The 23,802-nt window shown below is 40.5% G+C and overlaps 2 protein-coding genes across 2 annotated transcripts in view; both read left to right on the forward strand.

Annotated features, from left to right (window-relative positions):
- grm1b (glutamate receptor, metabotropic 1b) overlaps window positions 1-12,993 on the forward strand; it is a 113,265-nt gene extending 100,272 nt beyond the window's left edge. Inside the window, exons 6-8 of the mRNA XM_007894497.2 lie at window positions 455-581; window positions 6,511-7,441; window positions 12,171-12,993. Coding sequence (XP_007892688.2) covers window positions 455-581; window positions 6,511-7,441; window positions 12,171-12,993 — 1,881 coding nt within the window. The remainder of the gene's footprint in view (window positions 1-454; window positions 582-6,510; window positions 7,442-12,170) is intronic.
- Window positions 12,994-19,693: 6,700 nt separating this feature from the next.
- LOC103179289 (ras-related protein Rab-32) overlaps window positions 19,694-23,802 on the forward strand; it is a 28,084-nt gene continuing 23,975 nt past the window's right edge. Inside the window, exon 1 of the mRNA XM_007894496.2 lies at window positions 19,694-19,999. Within this exon, the coding sequence (XP_007892687.1) occupies window positions 19,792-19,999 (208 nt within the window). The 5' untranslated portion in view covers window positions 19,694-19,791. The remainder of the gene's footprint in view (window positions 20,000-23,802) is intronic.

The following is a 23,802-nucleotide window of genomic DNA, read 5'->3' on the forward strand; positions in this document are numbered from 1 at the left end:
TTGCTTTAATAATAATAATAATCCTTGCTTTTCGATATAGCGCTTTTCACGTCTTCTAGATAATAATAATAATAATCCTTGCATTTGATATAGCGCTTTTCTCGTCGGGAGGACATCCCAAAGCGCTTCACAGAACACACTGTAAAGTGAATTGACTGTATATTTGTGGGAGAACGCGGCAGCCAATTGCGCACAGCAGTGTCCCACAAACAGTCGTGGATTGAAAATGAACAATTTATTATTGTTTTGTGTTGGAAGGATTATTATTAGGCGTGTGGAGTAAGGAAACTTGCCCAAGGTTTTGCCCTGCCTGGAATTGAACCCAGGTGTCTTGCTTGCAAGGCGAGTGCTCTAACCACTGAACTACAGGACTCCGCAAGTGTAGAAGTGTACATTCAATATCTTTCCACTCAAAAGCACTGAGCAAGGAATTGCTTTCCTTATTTTTCCATAGGTTATTCGAAAAGGAGAAGTGAGCTGCTGTTGGATCTGTACTGCCTGCAAAGACAATGAATTCATGCAGGATGAGTTTACCTGCAGGTCCTGTGGTTTGGGATGGTGGCCAAATGAAGACCTAACAGGTAATAACATGGTTTAAAATGTTCCCACGATCTGCACATATTGATGGACCGTTTCTAACAAACCCACCTTTTTCGGGTACGAGAAATTAATTTGTTGCATTTCAACTATAAAAGATGTTGGAATTGTCGGTATTTCTATCACCTTGACCATGTGGCATTTCTGTATATCATTTTTCTTTTTTTTTAAAAATCAAATTTTCATAACTTTTTATCCCTTACCCACCAGATTAGGAGATTATCATATTACATCTATTAAAAAGATGAGAGTAGCATACACAATTTCAAGAGGTTCAAACTAAAAAGGCCTTTCAGACCATTTCATCACATCCTTCCAGAATTCCCATCCTACTGTCTTCCCATTACAACACTGACTTGTCTCTTAAAAGAATGCAGCATCCTCACCTTCCTTCTTTGTAATCCATTCAGGATGTTAATTAGCATCAGTGCATTAAAAATAATGCTTTCTGGTGTCAGCCCTAAACAGGTTTCACAACTGTGACCTATGTCCTCATCTTATTAACATTACACAATCACTTATTCAATATTCGCGGCATCAAGGTTGCATGTTAACTTATTCAAGAGAGTATTCCAGATACCTATTCCAATTGCTGACTAAAAATAATCAGAATCATTTGTTCTACGTGCAACATTTTTTTTGAATCTCTGTAATTTGTAGTTACCATCAGAGCACTTTAACAGACTATCTTGCTGATAAAGTTGCAATTCCCTTGAGTCCAAATGGAATATACTAAGGATGGTTTGATTCTTTTCTTTATTCAGCATCAACATTCCTCCAACATCTGGACTGCACACTTGGAAAAATATCTGTTGTCAATTCCACATACCATTGAGTAGTTTTGTTGACGCTTGTCTCTCTCTCTGGTTAATTGTCCACAGAGGAAAATGTAGTGTTTCCTCTTTAATAATAATAATCTAGACGTCTCAAAGTGCTTCACAGAGTATGCTGTAAAGTGATTTGACTGTATATTTGTGGGCGAAACGCGGCAGCCAATTGTGCACAGCAGTGTCCCACAAATAGTCGTGGATTGAAAATGATCAATTTATTATTGTTTTGTTTTGGAGGGATTATTATTAGGCGTGTGGAGTAAGGAAACTTGCCCAAGGTTTTGCTCTGCCTGAAATTGAACCCAGATGTCTCGCTTGCAAGGCGAGTGCTCTAACCACTGAGCTACAGGACTCCATGGTCAATTGACTCTTTGGTCAATAAAGATATGAACTATTCCTTCAATAGAACGGCCTGGAGGTAGTACCATTTTTTAAAATATATGTTGAAATGTGCTACTCTTCTGATAAGTTGGCCTGAATTTAAAGGCTTCTTATACAATTATCGCTTTCAGGACCTCTTTCTCTCCAGAAACAATGAGCTCCACTGCCACATGACCATCACTTGGAGTATGTTTCGGGATGGGTGTGGAGTAAAAACAGACACAGCAGGATTTCAGCAAAACTTTTGCCTTTTAAGCTGTGGTTGTTCCTCGGTCTTTTTTTTTTTGACCTTTTTTTCATCCCCGCTCCCTCTGGAACTCCATCCTAGTGTCACTTTGCCTCACCCCCTCCCTTATTTCCTTCAAGGCCCATCTCCAAACCCGTCTCTTTGACTGAGCCTTCGGTCATTCTCCCACCTCTGTCCTCCTTGCCCTCCTCCCCTCTTGATCCAACCCCCAGCTCAGGTGCAATCCCTTGACTGTTCAGCACCTTGGAATGTCCTCCCGATGTGAAAGCTGCTTTATAAATGCAGTTTGCTATTTTTGTTGTCGTTGAACCCAAACACAAACACAACATAATGTAAAAATACAAGCTTGTTTCTAAAATAGGCTGCCAAGTCTGCAGTGAGCGAAGAGTACAGTTGAAAGTACGTGATCTAAAGCGCTCACATGCTTCTCTTCGAAAATTTGGAGAAAAATGTTGTGAATGCAATTGGCCTATCATGTGTCTTACTGCATTACAAAGCTCACATTGTGTTGCTCAAATGTTGTTGGAATCATTTTTAATTTGAAAAATCGTGGTTTAGGAAAAAAGTTGTGGTTTTAACACAATACAAATATATGGTGAATAGCTCTTAAACTCAAGCTCACATTAAAATGTCCTGCAACTCGTTTCTTCAGAACCAGTGGAACAGCTTCCTTTAGTAGAAACATTGCAGGTTTGCAATGAATAACACAGCGACAAAGAACTATAAGAAAGGCCGTTCAGTCCAGGGACAATCAGGAAAAATGTTTCCTTATGTTGGGTTTAATTGTTTTAATGGGGAGTAGGAAATGCCTGCATTGCGTGATGGGGCACATTACCATTGTGGACAGACAAGTAGCAGGGGGTATTTCAAGTACTTGATAATTAAGCAACAACAATAGTTTACATTCTTATAGTGTCTTTCACATCAAGAGGATGTCTCAAAGTGCTTCAAACAATGACTGGATCTCTGGAGAGGTGGAGGAGGAGGCCAAAAAATACCATCAAAAAGATGGTTTTGAAGGCCAGAAGGGAGGTGGAGGGACTCTGAGAGTTCCAGAGAACAGGGGCTGAACACTCATGCATGTACAGTGAGGTGGATAGCGCAGGGGATATGAAAAAAATGACTGAACAGAGGAGGTGACCGGGCCAGTAAGTTTTCAGTAGGTCACAGCAGGAGACTGGTGCAAGGCCGTAGAGGGATTTCAAGATGTGGATGAAGATCTTGAATTTGATCCATTGGGGAATGGTGAGCCAGTGTAGCTGAGCAAAGATGGGGTGGTGGGGGAATGAGCTTGCAGAGCTTGGTGCAGAAAAGGACACAGGCTGCAGATTTCTGGGTAGTTTGCAGCTTGTGTTGGAATGATCAACAAAAATAAATCCTCCTGGGCTAGTTCTACCTGTGTAACCTGCAGAGCTAGCAGCATTTCAGGCATGGGCAGCACAGTCACCCTCTAGCCATATCTGTCTTACTATGCTGCCCAAAAATTAGACCAACCATCTTGCAGTGGTAATAGGGATGCATTTTTGCCAAGCATTGCCTGCCTATTCCTGTCCCATATAATAACTGCCTCTAGGCATTCCTGCTGTTTGAACTTACTGTCACAGTGACAGTCAGACAATGCTTTTGCAAACCAGAGCTATCCCCACCTACCCTAAGGTATAAAAGCCAGTCTGTTCCCTATAGTGAGAAGAGCCTGTTTTATTTTGTGCATTTTTTGTTTTTTGTTAAAAGACGTTTTGTTCCCTAACAAATATATTACTATTATTGCTCTATCTGGTTACCGCTACTGCTGATACCGTACTCTAGAACCAGAGCCCATAAAGGTCATCACAGAAGACCCAATGCCTCCCAATCCAAAGATCAAGTGGCCGCGATGTCATATTGACAGATTCACAAACCTACAAATTAACAGCTGTAGTACTGCAGCTCAGGATAAATGCAAGACAGTGTTCATGTCTAATAATTAGAAGCAGCATTTTTAGGATGGCTTAGTTGGATCTCTCAAGAAAGTACAGCAATTAAATTAACATGGGCAGCAGGATAATTTATACCGAGCTCCACTGCTACATGAGCACTGGGTCCTGAATAGGTAGGAAGTGAAGTAGTTGTCACGAACATTGGTTCAGCCTCAAGCCTCAGATGGACCTGTGGTCTTTTTCTCTGACCATCATGGCCATAGGAACAATGCTGTCTAATTTTAGCACTGTCAAGTGTGAAGACGACCAACAAAATGAAGAGCAATACCGTATCAGTTAGTGGTTCCTTCCTAGTCATAATTTCATTGTATTCAAAATAATGTTTTATTTGTCAAGTTTGCCTTAGAGCTACACTCCATTTGATGTTTCCAGATACTATTTCCAATGGTTGTAATATTGTTTTAATTTTGAAATATAACATTCCTGCTTGGGTTTTAAGAATACATGCAGCAGTGTTAAAGTAACTGTTAATGTTTGCATACATGAAGGAAAAGAGAACAGGGGTACAGGAGAAGGGATTAGATGTTGTAGAGGTTCATTTGGAGTTTGAACACTAGTTGGATTGGTTGGGCTGAATGGCCTGAATACTGTCACATTCTCTGTAATTCTATGCATTCAGAGAATATTGCCATCAGCGATGCTTTGAACACCCAGGGTGACTTTCAAGCAAGATGTAGATCAAACAGCAATTTCTCAATTTTTATCTGATTTTCAATTTTCTGCGATCAATATCAAGGAGATTGTACAGTGATTGGATTTGTCCCTAGAACCCGTCACTGGAAATCATCCTTACTGACAATGTAGGCAATATTGACAAGACAGTGACAGATGACTGTTTGACCTGCTTTGAACAATCTCTCAGCCTGATAAACTTCAGGTAGTAAACTTCAATTTGGTTTTAATATTCAGGCTCACAGTTTCATAGCTCTCTTTCTCATACACCACTTGCTGAAGTATGGAGAGACAAACCACTATCCATTAAACATCACCTCTCACATACTGGAGTAATGGCTGCAGCAAAAATATGGCCCAGTGGTTTATATTTTTAGAATTAAAGGTAAATGGCCACCTATCGTTTGGAAGCATTTCAGTGATGAAGATGCTGCGATAGCTTCAAAACTGAGTGTGAGACTCATGCAAATTGTTATAAGCCTGTAGTCATAGAAGTCCTTGAGGTTCTCTTTCAGGGATGGGGTGACTGAGGTAAATCAAAGGAGTGTTCAGACTTTGCAGGGGAGAAATTCTGGAGGTGAAATCATTAAAGAGTTGAAATAGAGTAAAATAAGTTGAACTTTTATTAAACATCACTTGACTAGCACAGTATATACAGTCACTGCACTTTACAGTATGTCCTGTGAAACACTTTGGGATGTCCACCCAACATGAAAATTTGTACACCAAATATAAGCATTATTATCATTAATAAAATGTACTCTCTAGCCTTGCTCACATTATCTAAAACAATCATGGCAACTTAAGTACTTTAAGACGTTACAACATATGGACATATCCAAATATGTGACCCAAGAGAAAGTCTTGGGTCACATATTTGGGTAAGGTAGGGTAGAGTGGAAGGCTATGGGGGGTGGGGGGGGGGTTTCAGGATGGCAGTGGAGGTCACATCTTTTATCTTCATGAAAGTTTTTTTTATTCTTACTTACTTGTCTCACCACTAGAATTGCGATTGAAAATGTGGGGTGTGTAAAGAGATTATTCTTAGTTCTTATATACATTTTAAAAAAGTGGGTGATAGATACAATACAAAATCACATTTGTAAAGCACCTTTCATGTCAGGAGGACGTCCCAATCTCACTTGCTGACAAATATAGTAATCTTCCAGTTACTGTCAAAGTCCCTTTAGTCGGCAGAGTGTGGAATGTTACCATTCCCCAGCCCTAGATTGTAAGTGCCATTGAAACCTATATATATGGTATGGTAGGCTGGCTCAGCTGGAAACACTCGTGCCTCTGAGTCAGAGGTCATCGGTTCAAACCCCACATGAGGCCTTGGAACTCATATAGCCAAAGCTGACACTTCAGTTCAGTGCTGAGGGTGTGCAGCATATTGGAGGTGCCATCTTTCAGATGAGATATTAAACCGTGGCACTTTGGGGCGTTCTCATGACGTGAAAGGCACCATACATGTGTGATTTATTGTTGTTGAGGCACAAGCTGTCTGTTAAGATGGACAATAAAATTCCTATGGCATTAATCATAATGAGAACGTGTCCTGGCCAAAAAATCTTCCAAATAAAATTGGTCATTCACTCCATGACTTTGTGGGATTTTGCTGTGCGCAAATTGACTGCTGCAATCTCACACAATTCACAGTCACTCACTTTACAATATATTCTTTGACGCACTTTGGGATATCTTCCTGATGTGAAAGGATACCAACTGTAAGGATTATTATTATATGCAATTGAAAAAGTGGGTAAATGGTTTCTGACCCATTTTCTTTTTGTCTTTCTTTTCGTAGGTTGTGAAAGACTTCCTGTAAAGCACCTCAAATGGAGTCACGCAGATGCTGTTGTGGCAGTAGTTTTCTCTTGTTTTGGAATCCTTGCCACCATGTTCGTCACCTTTATCTTTGTGCTCTACAGAGACACCCCAGTTGTCAAGTCATCCAGTCGTGAGCTCTGCTACATCATTTTGGCAGGACTTTTCCTGGGTTATATCTCTCCATTCACATTAATTGCCAGACCAACTATCGCTTCCTGCTATTTCCAGCGAATTTTAGTTGGGCTTTCCTGTGCCATGTGTTATTCCGCATTAGTCACTAAAACTAACCGTATTGCCAGGATTTTGGCTGGAAGCAAGAAAAAGATCTGTACTCGGAAACCAAGGTTCATGAGTGCTTGGGCCCAGGTTGTGATTGCTTCTATATTGATTAGTGTGCAGCTAACAATAGTGGTTACACTGCTTATTCTGGAGCCAGCCTTTCCTGTTCTCTCCCACCCAAGCATTAATGAAGTATATTTGATTTGTAACACAAGCAACCTGGGTGTTGTGGCCCCGCTTGGTTACAATGGGCTTCTCATTATGAGTTGCACCTACTATGCCTTTAAGACACGAAATGTCCCTGCAAATTTTAATGAAGCTAAATACATAGCTTTCACTATGTACACCACCTGTATTATATGGCTCGCATTTGTTCCAATCTATTTTGGTAGCAACTACAAGATTATTACCACCTGCTTCTCAGTGAGTTTTAGTGTGACGGTGGCCTTAGGATGCATGTTCACTCCAAAAATATACATTATCATTGCAAAGCCAGAACGGAATGTCCGCAGCGCATTCACTACATCGGATGTTGTCCGTATGCATGTGGGGGATGGAAAAATTGCCTGCAGATCCAACAGTTTGCTAAACATGTTTAAGAGGAAAAAAACCACATCTGGAAATGCAAGGTAAGCAGCAGCAGGTATGACTGTGTATTGTGTGTAATATTGAATCTTATGAATCATTCTAATTTACATGTTTGGGTTAAATGTTTCGGCCTTTATTTTTCTCTCCTTCCAATTTTCTCCCCTCTTCGTCTCATCTCCCGAAGACCTTTGATTCCTTTTTTTCCTTCTTCCGGGGACCAGTTCCATGGTGCCGGGGAATTTGCCCAAGTAGCCATTATTCAAGGGTGAGCCTCGACAGTGAGTGTTTGGCACACTACTTGTCTATGATTATTATTACCTGCATCACAATCATGCCCAACGCTGCCCTAACCAGTCACCTTATGTCCACAGACCTTCTTGTGGTGGGTCTTTGGATAGGGATCAAGCTGATCTTTTGACCTTCCTAATCCAGAAACGCTGAGACCAATTGTCACTCCCTATCCCCCGTCATGGCTGTGATCAGCTAACTCAGCACAGACCGAGAAATGAACCTGTGTCTTTATCAATAAGACCATTGGTGAACTTGTTTGGGCTTTTATAACTGAAATGTTTAACCAAATGTTAAACGAGTCACAGAATATAAATGGAAATCCAACCTGTGACTGATAAGAAAACAATGTTGTTATTGGGGAATGGTTGGGACTGAGAATAATATGAGTGATTCAGTCCTTAAAACTGGTAAGATCAGACATATGGAAATATTTTCTTGAATTGTTGCCCACCAATGGTGCAATAAAGTGTATATTACTAAAACAAGTTGGTTAAAAATGCAGTTCCTTTTATCTTATTTTTCAAATAATTGATTCCAGCGAAGAACTTGAAAAACGGAGTTATTAATTGATATGAAAATGGAAACACTGGCTTGGTAGCTCAAGGAGAGGCTATTGTGTTGTCTGGTGCTGAATGTACAAGTATCACGGAACATCACTGTCTTCTTAGTCATATTTAGAATACAAACCAGACTAATGCAATTTGAATCCACCAATCTGAACATGTATGTCAATCAGTAGGTTTGGAATGAGTGTCCTTGACCCCAACCAAGAAAAATACATCACCTCGAGGCACCCTCCAGACAGAATGGTTTGTTGATGCAAGAGGATGTTTCAATTCCATCCAAATATCTCCCATTCATATTGACTAAATAGAAGAGTGGGAGTTGCCAGCAGCACTAACATTCTTATCTCACAGCATTTTGTGCAGTTGTTAACTGGTCTTCTATGGTGCCAGAGAACTTGTCCAAGTAGCCATTATTCATAAGTGAGCCCTGACAGTGAGTGTTTGGCACAGTATTTGACTATGATTATTATTACCTGCATCACAACCATGCTCAATGCTGCCCTAACCACTCACCTTCATATCCACCGACAATAATTAATTCCAATAGTTTCAATAATTTTGGACCATTAAGTGGCGGATCTTTGCATTGGGATCAGGCTGATCTGTGGCCTTCCTAATCTAAGAATACTAAGGCCAATTGTAACTCCCGGGGTTATTGTCTACCTTGAAGAATGTTCTCCTTGTGTCCTATTGTGCCCAGTGGTGATTTCCCTTATGGGAAGCAGCTTGAGAAGGAGAGGCTTGAAAGAGTTTGTGCTCATCTGTCATATTGAGGGAATGAGGACGGTGATGAATCTCAGCACAAACCTATACCGGTGGGTATCCTGCGATAGGAGGATTGCATACTAGCCTCCATTACCCATAATATAGCCAATAATAGCTCAGTTTCCTACATCAATGCAACCTAGAAAATTCCTTCCAATAATCAGAGACCATTAAAGTCAGTTTTTATGCACAAAATCAAAAACTCAGGAATGTTTGAGTTTTTTAGCAGGATCTTATTTTTGCTATTAATAAATGTAAGCACATTGGGATGGAGGAAGGGGAGAAAAATGTAATATAAATAAATCAGGATAAAAAAATCGCAAGGGAAAAAGCCAGATACTAACAAAAGTATTTGCCCATAAATATACAGTCAATTCACTTTACAGTATATTCTGTGAAGCGCTTTGAGAACTCTAGAAGACGTGAAAAGCGTTATATCAAATGCAAGGATTATTATATTATTAAAACGATTACCTTTCTTTTGTTTTTTATTAAAAGAAACATACGTTCACAGATTAAGGCAACAGCAGCTGTTTTTGTCTTGATCTGTGTTTTTTTACATGAAGCATTCCCTGAACTTGTAGGGTTTGGGGAGGTGTGGCAATATTGCGGACACCTAATAAAAATCATTGAATTTTTTTTATAAATGAAATTCGGGTGAGAATTGTTTTTTTCAACCAAAAAATGGTTATTTTTCAGTCCTTGTCAATAACCACCCTAACCTCCATTGCTCAGTAAAAATTAATCGTGTAAAACTGAAGCTGTGCCAGGTCCTGTTGATGCCAAAAGGCAGACAATTTAACCAGGAGTTACAGTGGAGACATCTGACGAGTCAGCATCCATAGATCTAGTTGCTGCAGGCAGAGGTGACAGGCCAGTGGAGCCACTGCCACATGGAAACATTCCAGAGGTTCCAAAAGAAAAAGTAAATGTGTAACACATTTGGCATGTCAGGATTAACGAAATAAAACAACACATTTATTACTTTGATTTTAATTTTGAATTCTGCACTTGCGTTTGATGCCAGCACTGTTTTTGCAGCTTGCGCAAAGTTAAGCTGCGAGTGTCAGTGTTTGAAACACACCCAAGTATAGCAAGCAAGAAAAAATTGTGTTGTATTCTGGCACTGCATTTTTATTGATGCAAAAACCGACGGAAATAATTGCCAAAAAAACGAATATGACCATCTGAGGGACGTTCAAAAAGATTCTGGTTTCCAGGCAGAAGAATGAAAGTCAGTTCCTCACAACTGATGCAGAATAAAAACGGATGCAGAATGATGGAGGACAAGCACTTCAAACTCAAAATAAGATCTCAGAATTTTTAGTCATTTTCAGCCCCTAGTGATCCAAACCACTCTGCACCATCTTGGGAATAACAACAACACTTAAATGCAGAAACAGAAATGATTTAGCCCATGTTACTTTAGTAATTTTCTCCCTGCCTGCACTGAATTCAAGATTCCAGAAAGCTTATCATTATACAGAAATGCCCAATGTGGTCAAGTCACACATTAAAAAAACATAAAATGGGAAACAAATTGCACACTCATACGAATGTAAGTTTTTTTTAAGTAGACAGAGGCCTTTAGACCATTAAGTTGTTTGATCACATCTCATGTACCCTATCTTCCCATCAATCCCTTCTCTTTCCCAACACACATCTGTATGCTGTCTCTTCAGTTAGGGCAGATGTCTACACCATTTTTGGACATCTACAGAAAGCAGCAGAGAGTGAGGGAAAGGAAGAATGGTCTAAAAATGAGTGCACTTGCATCTAAATCTCCAGTCCTGGAGAAGAGCCTGTTCCAAACATTTGCACCAGAGCTATTTAAGTCTATAATTAAGCCTATTGAGACACTCTATTCATAGGTGAGTACAGTGTTAGGCTCCAATTCTTTGTTCTTGCAATGGTGTACAAATGAGATTCTTATTTAGGTCAATTCCTAGATTGTCCACAGTAGAGATGCATTTTATTACAAATGTAACATATTATTACTTAAGATACTCTCACCCCTATATTGTGTTTAGTCAGGGCTGCAACTTGGGGTAATAGAGAGCCTGTGGTTGACTATATGTAATTGTGGGAAGAAAGCATGAATCTGAATAGTCAGATGTCACACTTGAAAGTGGAAGAGACAAACCAAATAAAACCATATTGAAAAAGCTTGTTATATTTCTTCCCTTTACTACAATGTGTTCACCACATTGTCAGTCGTCTATCACGATACCTTTATGTCAATGTGTTGATCACTAAAAAAAATCTTTTGTTAAATCTTTAAAAAGGAATTCCCTATAGTCCATTAATATGTATAATCAAAATGCATGTATTGATGCTAATATTTTAGGTGAGACTGTATTCCAGTTAACTCAAACACGGCAGGAAACTGGAATATATAGTTCATTGAGTTAACTGTGGGTTAACACTGAACCAGGATCACTGCTTATAGATAGTTATTAAAGATACAGTAACCAATTTCTATAGGTCTATTTAAAAATAAAGTACACTGCCTTCTATTAGATAATCTGAAGCTTATTTTCACTTATGTCATTCTATGTTTTTGGAATCATTTGTTAATTTACTGAGAGAAATTAATGATTTACTTACAGAGTTACTTTTAAATCAACCAGAGGTCACAGACGCTATCATTTGGTTAAAGCTGAAAATGACAACCAGGGAAGAGGAGCACTGCAACTTTAACATTCACCAGTGATATGAATTTGGACTCTAAGTCAATCATGATAGACCTTAGTTTATAGTACAAAGCTGTCTGAATGCTAAATATTGCAGTCAATTATGTAATCAACAATGCTTTTAAATGGGGTATAATCAAACTCTTGTAAGAAGGGTTTTTTTCTGTGGATAAAAACATAACACGATTACAATGTCTGTCCTGGATTGTGTTATTTAGGTCACAATGACATTCTCTGCATTACATTTGCACCTCACCTCCTTTCTGGGTGACTTCATGGGTCATGCAGCTCTTCTATGCTTCTCTCTCCTCCCATCCTCCCCAAACTGTGACAATCCACCTTTTAAAAATACGCTGAACTGGTTGAGCAGGTAAATAGAGAAGCTATTGTGAAAAGATGCAATCTGCAGAGTTGGTTTCAAAGTTTTAATTCAGACCATTTACATTTTTCTTTAGTTCAAATGGAAAGTCAGTATCATGGTCTGAACCTGGCACTGGACGTCCACCTAAGGGGCAGCATATGTGGCATAGACTCTCTGTCCACGTGAAGAGCAAAGAGGGTGGATCTAACCAGACAGCTGTAATCAAACCTCTAACCAAACCATATCAAAGTCAGATCAAAACCCTAAACTTTTCAGATGTCAGCAGTAAAACCCTTTATAATGTTGTGGAAGAAGATGAAAATGATCCATTGAGGCTCGACATTCCCAACAGCCCAGAAATTATGCTGCAGAGACGAGCAGCATCTGCATCACAACTGAAGGAAATGGAAGATTCCCATTTGTTTGCATCTGATGATCAGATGCAAAAAGATGTTTCTTCGCAAAGATCCATAATTGATCAATTCCATGGAGTTGTCAATCAGTTCTCAGCCAATATTCCTGACGTTAACTCAGTGATCACTGTGCCAGTGCCAGGGAACGGAGTGAAACCATTGTATCAGTCCCATCTGCTACACCAGCAAGTACTCCCACTCCAGATGACAACCTTCGGTCACGAACCAGTCTCGCCAGTTGAGGAAGAAAGTGAAAGATTCAACCTTATTCACGAATTCATATATGACACCACTGAACACCAGGTGGAGGAGCCAGTCATGAGTAAACTTACATTGGAGGACTCTCCAGCATTGACACCACCATCTCCATTTAGAGATTCAGTAGCATCAGGCAGTTCCGTCCCCAGTTCCCCTGTCTCGGAATCGGTTTTGTGCACACCACCCAATGTCACTTATGCTTCAGTCATTCTGAGTGACTATAAACAATCTTCTTCGACTCTGTAAAAAAAAGGATAAAGCTAGAAAAGGTGTGCGCCCAGAAAATTGATGTTTACTTTCCCATTTGGAACAATAGGAAAACGCACAGTGTGCTATAATGTGATGCATTGCTTAGTGCAAAATACACATAAGGAAAATAAGGAGTGAGCCAGTGTAACTGAATTAAGTCTCTATATGTGCCAAACCACTTTTTGTTGTACTTCTGTGGCTAGGGTTAATGGAAACTGAAATAGAAAACCCTGAATTCAGCTACAATTTTAAATATTTGTTTCAAAAGCAAATTTACCTGAAACAAACAGATATAGATTTTAAGCTCAAACAAGAAACAATCCATAATATTAGGATATAATTTATTGATAGAAATCACATTTTCACAGTGTGCCAACTGTGAACCATCAACACAGAACAACTTGTATCACATTTTGTGTGTTTGGGTCTTTATTTGGAGCAAATTATGTGGCTTTTTTTTGTTATGTACTAAAATTGGTGAATGCACAAATCAGAACACAGTCAACAGGATCAACACTGATCCTTGATAGCATTGATGTTTATCTGAATGTTTGTGCATTCTTAGTTATTCAACAGTTGTGAAGCCTTGTTGTCAAAACACTGGCTCTGGGATTGCAAGGAACATTGCGGAAGCCAATCGATCTGTAACTGCACTTCTCCTGAAGGCTTTGATCAAAATAGATCTCATGTCCTGAAGGGTTCTAAAAACATTTATGCTAATATTTAATGGATGTGCCTGAGATCTTTGAATTCTTTGCTTAGTTCTAGATATTCCTTTTCATAAACCAGTTGCATCTTTCATACATAATGTAATGAGCTTCCTATGAATTAGCTCCCTCAATACAAGGGAAATCTGATTATTCATTTGAATTGGTTAAAAGTAAAATCCCACTGAGTCCTATGCTTTTTGTTCTAGCATAATTTTTTGTCAAAAATAGTTTTTTTTTACATACCGATCAGTGAACAGCAGTGATTCCAGGGGCATGGAATACTGAGACTGAGGGTAGTATAACAATACAGAGTGGAGAGGGAGCGTGATAGGAAATGTAGGATTACATTGGCCTGGATTTGGAAAAAATAAATATTAATCTAACTCTGTCATTTTGTATATCATTATGAGAAGCTTAGAAGTTTATATACTGTGTACAAACCTTTTTTTTCAGATGAACTAAAGACATATGTGAAACTGCATCACTGGTGAATTTTGTCTAAACATTTACGAAAATTCAATTACCAAACTTTAGAACCACTTTGTGTGTAACAAAAATCTGTGTATGCAGTATTCAATTTTCAAACAGGGGTGGGATTTTTCAACACACTAATGATGAATTTGTTTGTTGTCTAGTCATGTCATTTTCAATATCAATGTGTTCATCATATCAGACACAAACACTGAAAACTGTCCGGTATATTATGGGCACTTATGTTAATTGTGTAATCACAATGAGTTAAGTATTGTTGCTCTTGGTCATGAATTACTACTTGTGACCAGTTCCTGAATTGTGCTTGATAGAAAGTATGACACAAAGAATACAGTATCAATATGACGGTAACAACATCAATACCTCTCTCTGAATACAGAAAAAAGTCCAACAACAGAGCAGCTAAATTGCTTGCTTGATCCTAAAGACTGTAGGTTCAAGTCTTGGGCTGGTTGACATCATCTTCTATGACAGTAGTTTTAATAAGATGAATGTTGGGGATTTATTAAAGAATTCTAATCTGTTATTATATAGTGTTTGAGAAGAATTTAGTTGCACTTTAGAAACGTGTATCTTTGAAATCAAAATATTGGCAGCTTTAAGAGTGTTTGTGTGAATTAAAAACTAGAGAATGCTTACAAAATATTTGAATCTTTTAACTTTCTATTAACGTTATTTGTGAAGTTGCAGGTGAAATTTGTAAGCCCAGCAGATCTCTCGCTCCCTCCCCTTCCCAACATCCCCTCCCTCCCACCCACTCCCCACCCACTCCCTGCCCAGGTTTGAACCTATGACAAGAGTGTTGAGAAATCAGTGAGCATTAGTACTCCCTCAGAAGTGATGTTTCACTATATTTGTAAATGACGTTGTGGCCCACACAGATTGCAAAGAGGAGATGATCTGATAACTTTGCAAGTGTTTCTTTCTGTACTTGTTCTATTAATCACTGTTGTACTCCTGGTTTCAACGCTCACATTCCACATTGCAGCAAGGATGCCTAAACTAGGACAAATAACGGGAGCATAGCAAATCCCAAGGAAATTGGACATTTAGCTGCAAATTTGTGAAAGCAGCTGCAAATGTATCAAACTCAAATTTTCTGTGCACAGAAAACTTCACATCCACCAATCCCAGTATTGTGGAATCATCCTCTTCAGTACGACCTCAGCTGAGCAATTGTGCAGATAAAATGATCGAACTGTTTCACTCAACTCATTTCAGGATTATTGTGCTTCTATGTGAGACATTTCTCGAATCTTATCCCAGGAGTGTGAAAGCCATTCTAAACAGTGTTTGTTTTCAGTGATAAGTAGTGGTAGATTCAATTAGATATAACCTCCATGTACTTAAAATTATGTAACAGGAAAATTATTGGTCAGTAGTAACTACAGTAGTTGTAATCTGTTAACCGTTTATGGAAAAGTTAACAAAGGATTATTATGAATGTGAATATACAGTACCTTGCTATTAAAATTATGATATTGTAAGCAGCAAATTATGTAAAAATGTTTAGCCAAGGTAATGTAATTTAGCAGCAGATGAAATAAAAGAAGTTCAGGACACCGTGTTAGGATCCTTTCTATCACACAAAGCATGTAAAAAACTACTTGCTTATTTTCAGGTGCCGGCAAGCTGGTCCTGGATAACAATGTGTATTACTATTTCTTTTCTATTTGACTTTAAATCAAAACTCTCTTTTGCATTTTGCTACATAGAGTATAGTACAATATTTAGTGTCTTGGAGAGGAAGTTATATTAAGTTCCATCAAAGCTGCAAATGTTGGTTACAGCTGAAGAAGGAAATAAAAAGATTTGCTAAAAGAGTATCAACCTGGCATTTGCTTACAATTTCTTATCATTGTATTGGACTCTGGGAACTCCACAACTGAGAAAATAAACCCTATTGAATAATGAAACTAGTGGATAAACAGAAGTCTGCTTCTTTTACTTTCTTTAATAAACTTACTTCTTGTTGATATCAGCAAATTGATATTTATCAAATGCCAAGACACCTCAGCGCTATTTTAGCTGGAAGAATGCATTAATGTACAATATATACAAAATCAACTACTGATAACTTAACCCTGTCTTAACTCGCCACTATCACTCAAGTCGTCATATCATCAATATCTCAACCGCTTCCATATAAATTGTTAATAATGGATACTGTTTTACTCGTCACTCCACTTAACACATATTTTGTCACATTGTAGAAATTCTTGTAAGTACTTCTAGTATAAAATTGATCGGATAACTCATCCTATAATTTCGTGTCTCAAATCACAGAGGCCTATTCTATTAGAGGGCCAAGCTGTATCTGGGGGTGAGTGAGAGAGAGTGACACTGAGCGGCCTGGAGCGTAAAATGAGGAACAGCAACCTCGTTACATCAGATAATTCGTCACTGGATTCTTTACCCTCGGAATGATGAGTTATTCCGGAGTTTACTGTACATCTATATTATAGGAATATTTATTTAATCTTTAAATACCAAATTTGGGACGTCCTCCCGACGTGAAAAGCGCTATATCAAATGCAAGGATTATTATTATTATTATTATTATTAAATTTGCAGCACAGCATGCAAATACAAAGAAACATTCAATCTGTCCTGCAAACACCAATTCCATATCAAAATAAAACTTCGTTGCACAACAAGACTGCATGGCAGAATGTAATGCATTTTGTGACATCTTCTGATCTAACTTGTCACTTGCTCTGGCCCAAGCCCCAGTAGAGCTGTGATCAGAGTGCTTATTTCTGCATGGTGGACAATTTACAAATTTGCAGGAATGCCTCAATCACCTCTGAGAAGTCTACTGATATGAACTGTACTCCCTCCACTGCGAGAGGTTAGAGAGAGCATAGACCAGTCACAGATATACACCCAAGGCCAATATGGTTTTGAAGTTAAGATGTTGAAGCACCAACAAGATATCTGCAATGTTATAGTCCAACCAATCTATGATTGGCAAGTGACTGGCAAGAATGGAGAGATATATCCATCCATCTTTAATATCGTTCAAGTGCAACACAGTGATTGGATACACTATAAAATATCAGAACTAATTATTGTAAGAATTGATGTTTTCTTCTGAAAAACCCCAATTTGATATTCACCTAACCAAGTGGTATTGGGGAGATGTAAGATGACTCCAAAGTGATGTACTTGGCCATCAAATCTAGGAATCAAATCAACCCTATGTGGCAATCTCAGCAGTCCTATTCCCAAGACATTACTGATGACAAATCAAGCTCATAGATAAGGTGGTCCAATCTGAATATATAGGATTCCAGACACGGGCATTTCTACAGTGGCATACATATTAGGAACTCTGAATCATGGTGATGGATTTCCGCATGTCTCAATCACCTGGCTGATCAAAACAAGAGTAGCACTAAAGGTGCCAAGCCATAGGAAAGAGAGAAATTCATGGATTTACAAAGATACAATGTGAAAATGATAGACACGACACGCAAAACACATATTGGTGTTTGAAACACCATTGTTTTCCTTTGCTCTCTCTGTTACCTACAAGTCTGACGAGACAGGAGGCAAACTAGGTTCAGGACACAGGAATGCTTGCTGTAGACATTTATTTTTATAGAAATGTAACAGAGGACGATAAAGCAGGGAAATATGTGCCAGCAACGTTCAACAAATAGCAATGAGATGGATGATTGAATTTAATCTCTTTCAGCACATTTGGATGAGGAAGTTATAATTGATAAACACTATTAGAATAATAATCTTAAACACAGGGAATGGAGACTGGAATACTGTATATAGTTTCAGTACAAGAGGTACTTGAACCAAATGACCTCACCTTGTGTTGTAATTCCTAGGATTTTTATAGCCTGATCAACAGGAGAACTCCTTGCTCTTTCTCAAATTAGTGTCACAGAGTCTTTTTGTGAAACTGAAACTGGCGGAGAGAAGCTTGGATTAAACTTCTCATTTGAAGGCCAGATCTGCAAGGCCTATTATTGGCATTGTGATTATGTTTCTTTACCTCTTGTGTGCCTCACTGTTGTCATTCTATCTCCTTTCCTTTCAAATATATCACATGCAGTGTTCTTTAGGCATCTATCCTCAGTCCTCTCTTTCTACATGCTCTCCCTTTATGACATTATCCACAGACACGGGATCCACTTCTACATGTATCCGACACCCAACTCCACCTTTCTATCTACACCCTCAATTCCAGGGCAACTGCCTGTCAGACACCAAGTCCTGCCTGAGCCTTAACTATCTCCAAGTTAACATCAACGAAACTGATCGTATCTTCTTTGGTTCCATCAGTACATTCTCACCCAGCCATTGACGGGCAAGCTTTCTCCCACCCTCTGGAACTTTCTTCCAAAATCCCTCCACTTCCCTCTCGGTTTTCACAACTGGTCTTAAGACCTAGCTCTTTGACTGCACCTTTAGCCATCTCCTCCCCCGACCCACCCCCCCCCTACCATTTCCATCCCAGCACACAGGCTCCCATTCAGCCTGCGGGAGACTTGATCTCCCAACATTAAAGGCTCTGTATAAGTGCAAATTTGTTTGTGGTTGCATGATGTAGAATTTGGAAAAGCTGAAACTTCCATTGAATCGCAGCCCGTCAAACCATTTTGACTCAAACGTTAACATGGTGCGAAGCGTGGCCCTAGAGTAATACCGTACTTTCTCTAACATAGGGTGACCACACGTCCCCCATTTCTATGGACAATCTCTGGATGAGGTATTGTATCCCTGGCCAAATTTGCCCCGATTTGAGTTCAGCAACAAACTGAGCAAGAAGAATACCATTCCAAATCTGATACAGTCAGCAGCAAAACACAGCCATTAATCCAACAAATCTTTCCAGTATCAGCAATGGCGGGGAGTTAAATGTTTGTGTATATATGTCCCTGGGTTTGGATTACAAAATATGGTCACTATGCTATAAAGGCATGGGGGAGAGATGTGGGGGTGAGGGGAGAGAGGAGTGGGGGAGAGGGGGGAGGTGGGGGGTGAGATGTGTGGAAGGAGGGGTGGGGGGGAGAGAGGGGAGGGGAGAGAGGGGAGGGAGAGAGGAGAGGGGTGGTGGGGGGTAGATGTGGGGGAGAGAGGGGTGGGGGGAGGGAGATGTGGGGGGAGGGGGGAGAGAGGGGTGGGGGAGAGGGGAGGGGGGGAGAGAGGAGAGGGGTGGTGTGGGGGGAGATGTGGGGGGGAGGGGGGAGAGAGGGGTGGGGGAGGGGGAGAGAGTTGTGGGGGGGAGAGAGGAGAGGGGTGGGGGGAGGGGGAGAGAGTTGTGGGGGGGGAGGGTTAGAGGGATGGGGGGAGGGGAGAGGGGTGGGGGGAGGGGGAGAGAGTTGTGGGGGGGAGAGAGGAGAGGGGTGGGGGGAGGGGAAGAGAGTTGTGGGGGGGGGAGGGAGAGAGGGATGGGGGGGGAGGGAGAGATTGAGAAGGAGGCGGTGTCTGGGAGATGGACAGTCCCACACACACACACACACACACGAAGTTTCACAAGTGTTTTGCGGGAGGGAGTGGTGCAGTGGGAGTAGTGGTGCAGTGGGGAGTGAGCTGGGAGTGAGCTGGGGAGCTGTGTGCCGGGGTAGGGGGGATGGCCGGCCCGGGGGGGAACAAGGAATACTTGTTTAAAGTGCTGGTGATCGGGGAGTTGGGTGTGGGTAAGACCAGCATCATCAAACGGTACGTGCACCAGCTCTTCTCCCAGAACTACCGCGCCACCATCGGCGTGGATTTCGCCTTAAAGGTCATCAACTGGGATCCCACAACACTCATCCGCCTCCAACTGTGGGACATTGCAGGTAAATAGGACACCAGGAGACAGGCAGACAGACAGACAGGGACTGGCAAGGAGAGAGAGAGAGAGAGAGTGTGAGAGAGAGTGTGTGTGAAAGTGAGTGTGAGTGTGTGTGAGAGAGAGTGTGTGTGAGAGAGAGTGTGTGTGAGTGTGAGAGAGTGTGTGTGAGTGTGAGAGAGTGAGTGTGTGAGAGAGAGTGTGTGTGAGAGAGTGAGTGTGTGTGAGAGAGTGTGTGAGAGAGTGTGTGTGTGAGTGAGTGTGTGTGAGAGTGTGAGTGAGTGAGTGAGTGTGAGAGAGTGTGTGTGTGAGAGTGAGTGTGTGTGAGAGAGTGTGTGTGTGAGAGAGTGTGTGTGTGAGAGAGTGTGTGTGTGAGAGAGTGTGTGTGAGAGAGTGAGTGTGTGTGAGAGAGTGAGTGAGTGTGTGTGAGAGTGAGTGTGTGTGAGAGTGTGTGTGTGAGTGTGTGAGAGAGTGAGTGTGTGTGAGAGTGAGTGTGTGAGAGAGTGAGTGTGTATGTGAGTGTGAGTGAGTGAGAGTGAGAGAGAGTGAGTGTGTATGAGAGAGAGTGAGTGTGTGTGTGTGTGAGAGAGAGTGAGTGAGTGTGAGTGAGTGAGTGTGTGAGAGAGAGTGAGTGAGTGTGTGAGAGAGTGAGTGAGTGTGTGAGAGAGAGTGAGTGAGTGTGTGAGAGAGAGTGAGTGAGTGAGAGAGAGAGTGTGAGTGAGTGAGAGAGAGAGTGTGAGTGAGTGAGTGAGAGTCTTGCTTGTGAGGGTATATCATGTGATCCAGTAGTAGTTCTGCCTTTACTTTGACACAGTTCTTCCATATGTTAAACAATGACAAATCACATTCCGACGTAACTCCCAGTAGACGGACTGGAGCGGGAGAGCGGAGAGTTCATCTTAACTGCAAATGTTTGGGTTCGTGGAGGAACAGCATTGTGCGCTCCATTTAGAAACCAATCCTCCTCCTCCACCACAGGGCCATTTTCCCCGAAGACTGGAACTGCCTGATACAAATTGCACTTCTTCATAACGTGACTGAGTGTGACTAATAATGATAATCCTTGCATTTGATATAGCGCCTTATTGCGTCCTTGAGAATCTCAAAGCGTTTCACAGAATATATTGTAAAGTGAATTGACTGTACAGCACAATCTAAATCCAAATGATTGAGAAACCCAGTCTGAGAAAGTAAATCCAGAATTAAACATGATGTGTTTACGTGCCTACATTTTTAAGCACAGTTCTGTCACTTCTCTTACGTCAGAGTATGGAAAATGTTCTTGTGTTCAAAATCCTTTGCTGTGTGTGTGGCCTGAGGGTTAAATTACCCTCTACAAAATATTCTGGATTTTAAATGGTCATGTGCAATGCTGGTGTCTTTTTTTGCAAAGCAGATGTTAGCATAAAGGCCATGGGTTTACAGAGTAAACAAGGTACTAATTTGCACTTCAAGACTTTTTGTGGAACATTGCTGTGTGCAATGTCACTATGAATTCACCTATAAAACACAAAGTCACTGCTCTATACACTAAAGGCAAAATACTGCAGATGCTGGAAATCTGAAATAAAAACAGAAGTTGCTGGGATCACTCAGCAGGACAGGCAGCATCTATGGAGAGAGGAAAGTGAGTTAATGTTTCAGGTCATCAACCTGAAATGTTGACTTACTCTATACATTATATTGTGTGAAGCACTTTGAAATGTCCTCCTAGCGTGAAAATCATATCAAATGTAAGGATTGTTTATTTAAGTAAACAGGGGTTTTGGAGAGTGCTATCAAGTCTTTAAAGAGTAGTTCAGCAGTTTAAAAATGCTCAGTATCTTTGTCCTTTTACAATGATTACTGGTTTAGCCTTGAAGTCTTTTTCAAAACACACAGGAGGATGCTTTTTTCCTGTAGTTTCTTAAAAGAACTTGTAGCAAACCAGCTTTAAACACTGTATTTAAGAAATTCTGGACACTCTGAAATGCTACATTATTCGGATGAATCTAGATCCAGGTGGAATTCCTACCCATTTCTCCGTCATCAGCAACCTCAGGGACATTGCAATAGGTTGATACACCCTAAATTAATGAATATCAGTTTGTCCAAGGAATGTTAAAGACCTCAACACTCACTCTTATTTCCCATATTCAAATTTAGCAACATAGATTTTTTTTTAAAAAATCCATTATGGAAGCCAGAAATTCTATTGAAGCATTAGGAAAACTTGTTTGGCCCATATCACTCTGGCTCAGTTGGTATCACTCTCATCTCTCAGTCAGACAGTTGTGAGTTCAAGTCCTACGTCAGCACTTCACTTGAATTCCTGTTCTAGGCTGGCATTCCAATGTACTGCTGTGGGAGTGCTACATTGTTGGAAAAATTGGCTGATCTTCAGACAAGACGTTAAACCTGTTCAGGTGGGTGTTAAAAATCCCATGGCATTATTTGAAAAGAGAAGAAAATTTCTCCTGGTGTCCTGGACAATAATCCCCCAATAAAATGTGTCATTCCCTTCGCCGCTGTTTATACATAATTGTTATCGTCAATGTTATCCTCAGATATGGGGTCAACTTCCCCATTTATTTGGTTGACACCCAAATCTACTTCTTCTCCAGCTGTGACTCCCAGTCTGCTGATATCCTGTCAGCTTGTTTGATGGATATCAAGGCCTGGATGAGCGCAAATTTCCTGCAGCTGAATATCGGCAAGACGGAAGCCATGCTCTTTGGCTCCCATCAACGTCTTCTCTCCTGCAGGTCTGAACTCCTCAGCCTCCCTGGGCTCTCCCTCGAGCTCTCCAAACCAGTGCACAAATTAGGCTCAAGTTCAATCCCTAACTTTCCTTTCTCCCCCACATCCGTTCCCTGACTAGGACCATTATTTTCCACCTCCACATTGCCCACATCTGTCCATACTTCACAACCCATGCAGCTGAAACTCTCGTCCACGCCTTTGTCATTTCCTGGCTGGATTATTCTAATACCCTCTTCACTGGTCTCCCCAGCTCCACTGTATAAACACAAGCTGTTATTGAGAAACATTCTGTTACTTTGCCAAAAGGCCCTATAATCAGTGCTAACTTTGTCTGAAAAGATATTTCGTTCTTCAATACAATAAATGAGTTTATGGAGCCTGATCATTGTTCTTCTGTGCTGTCAGCCAAAGAATTGTGAAAGATTTTTGCCCCACCCAGCCTCTCCTTACCTTTGACACTTTGCAATCCACAGCCTTGATTCTCAATCACAATGTTCTGTATGCTTTGACAAGTTTTACAACAACTGCTCTTCCTGCTCCCTGTTTAATTATAATCTATTCATTTGATAACAGCGCCTTTGTGTCAGGAGGACGTCTCAAAGCCTTTAGCATAGTGGCTGTGTCTCTTAATTATACAATCCGCAAATATTGGAGGCTTTGTAACTGTAACATTTTGATTTGCTAATATTCTGCTAGAAATTTTAACTTGTGGAAATAAAGGGCCTGTGTGCTGACTGGGCCTTAGCACTTGTTCCTCATTATGGTGTGATCCATTTTTCTGTGGCTTTTAGTGTGAGAAAGGTTGTTACTTCTCGCTGAGGAAATGGAAGGATAACTGACCCGGTGACTGCACCACTCGTCATTACTTAAATTGTGAAGGTAAAAAATTTCAAACTGGATGGACAGGTTAGATTTCATTTATGTACATAGAGTGTTGAATACGGGGAATAGACCAACCAGAGAGTCAGTGAATGAAGATTATGTTAGCAAATTCCAAAGGCTTTCAGTAGTCCAATTGATTAACTTAAAAATCCTTCGCATGACTTTTAGCTCCCTTCACAATTGCGC

The sequence above is a fragment of the Callorhinchus milii genome, unplaced genomic scaffold (genome assembly GCF_018977255.1).
Source record: "Callorhinchus milii isolate IMCB2004 unplaced genomic scaffold, IMCB_Cmil_1.0 Scaffold3, whole genome shotgun sequence".
Classification (NCBI taxonomy): Eukaryota; Metazoa; Chordata; class Chondrichthyes; order Chimaeriformes; family Callorhinchidae; genus Callorhinchus; species Callorhinchus milii.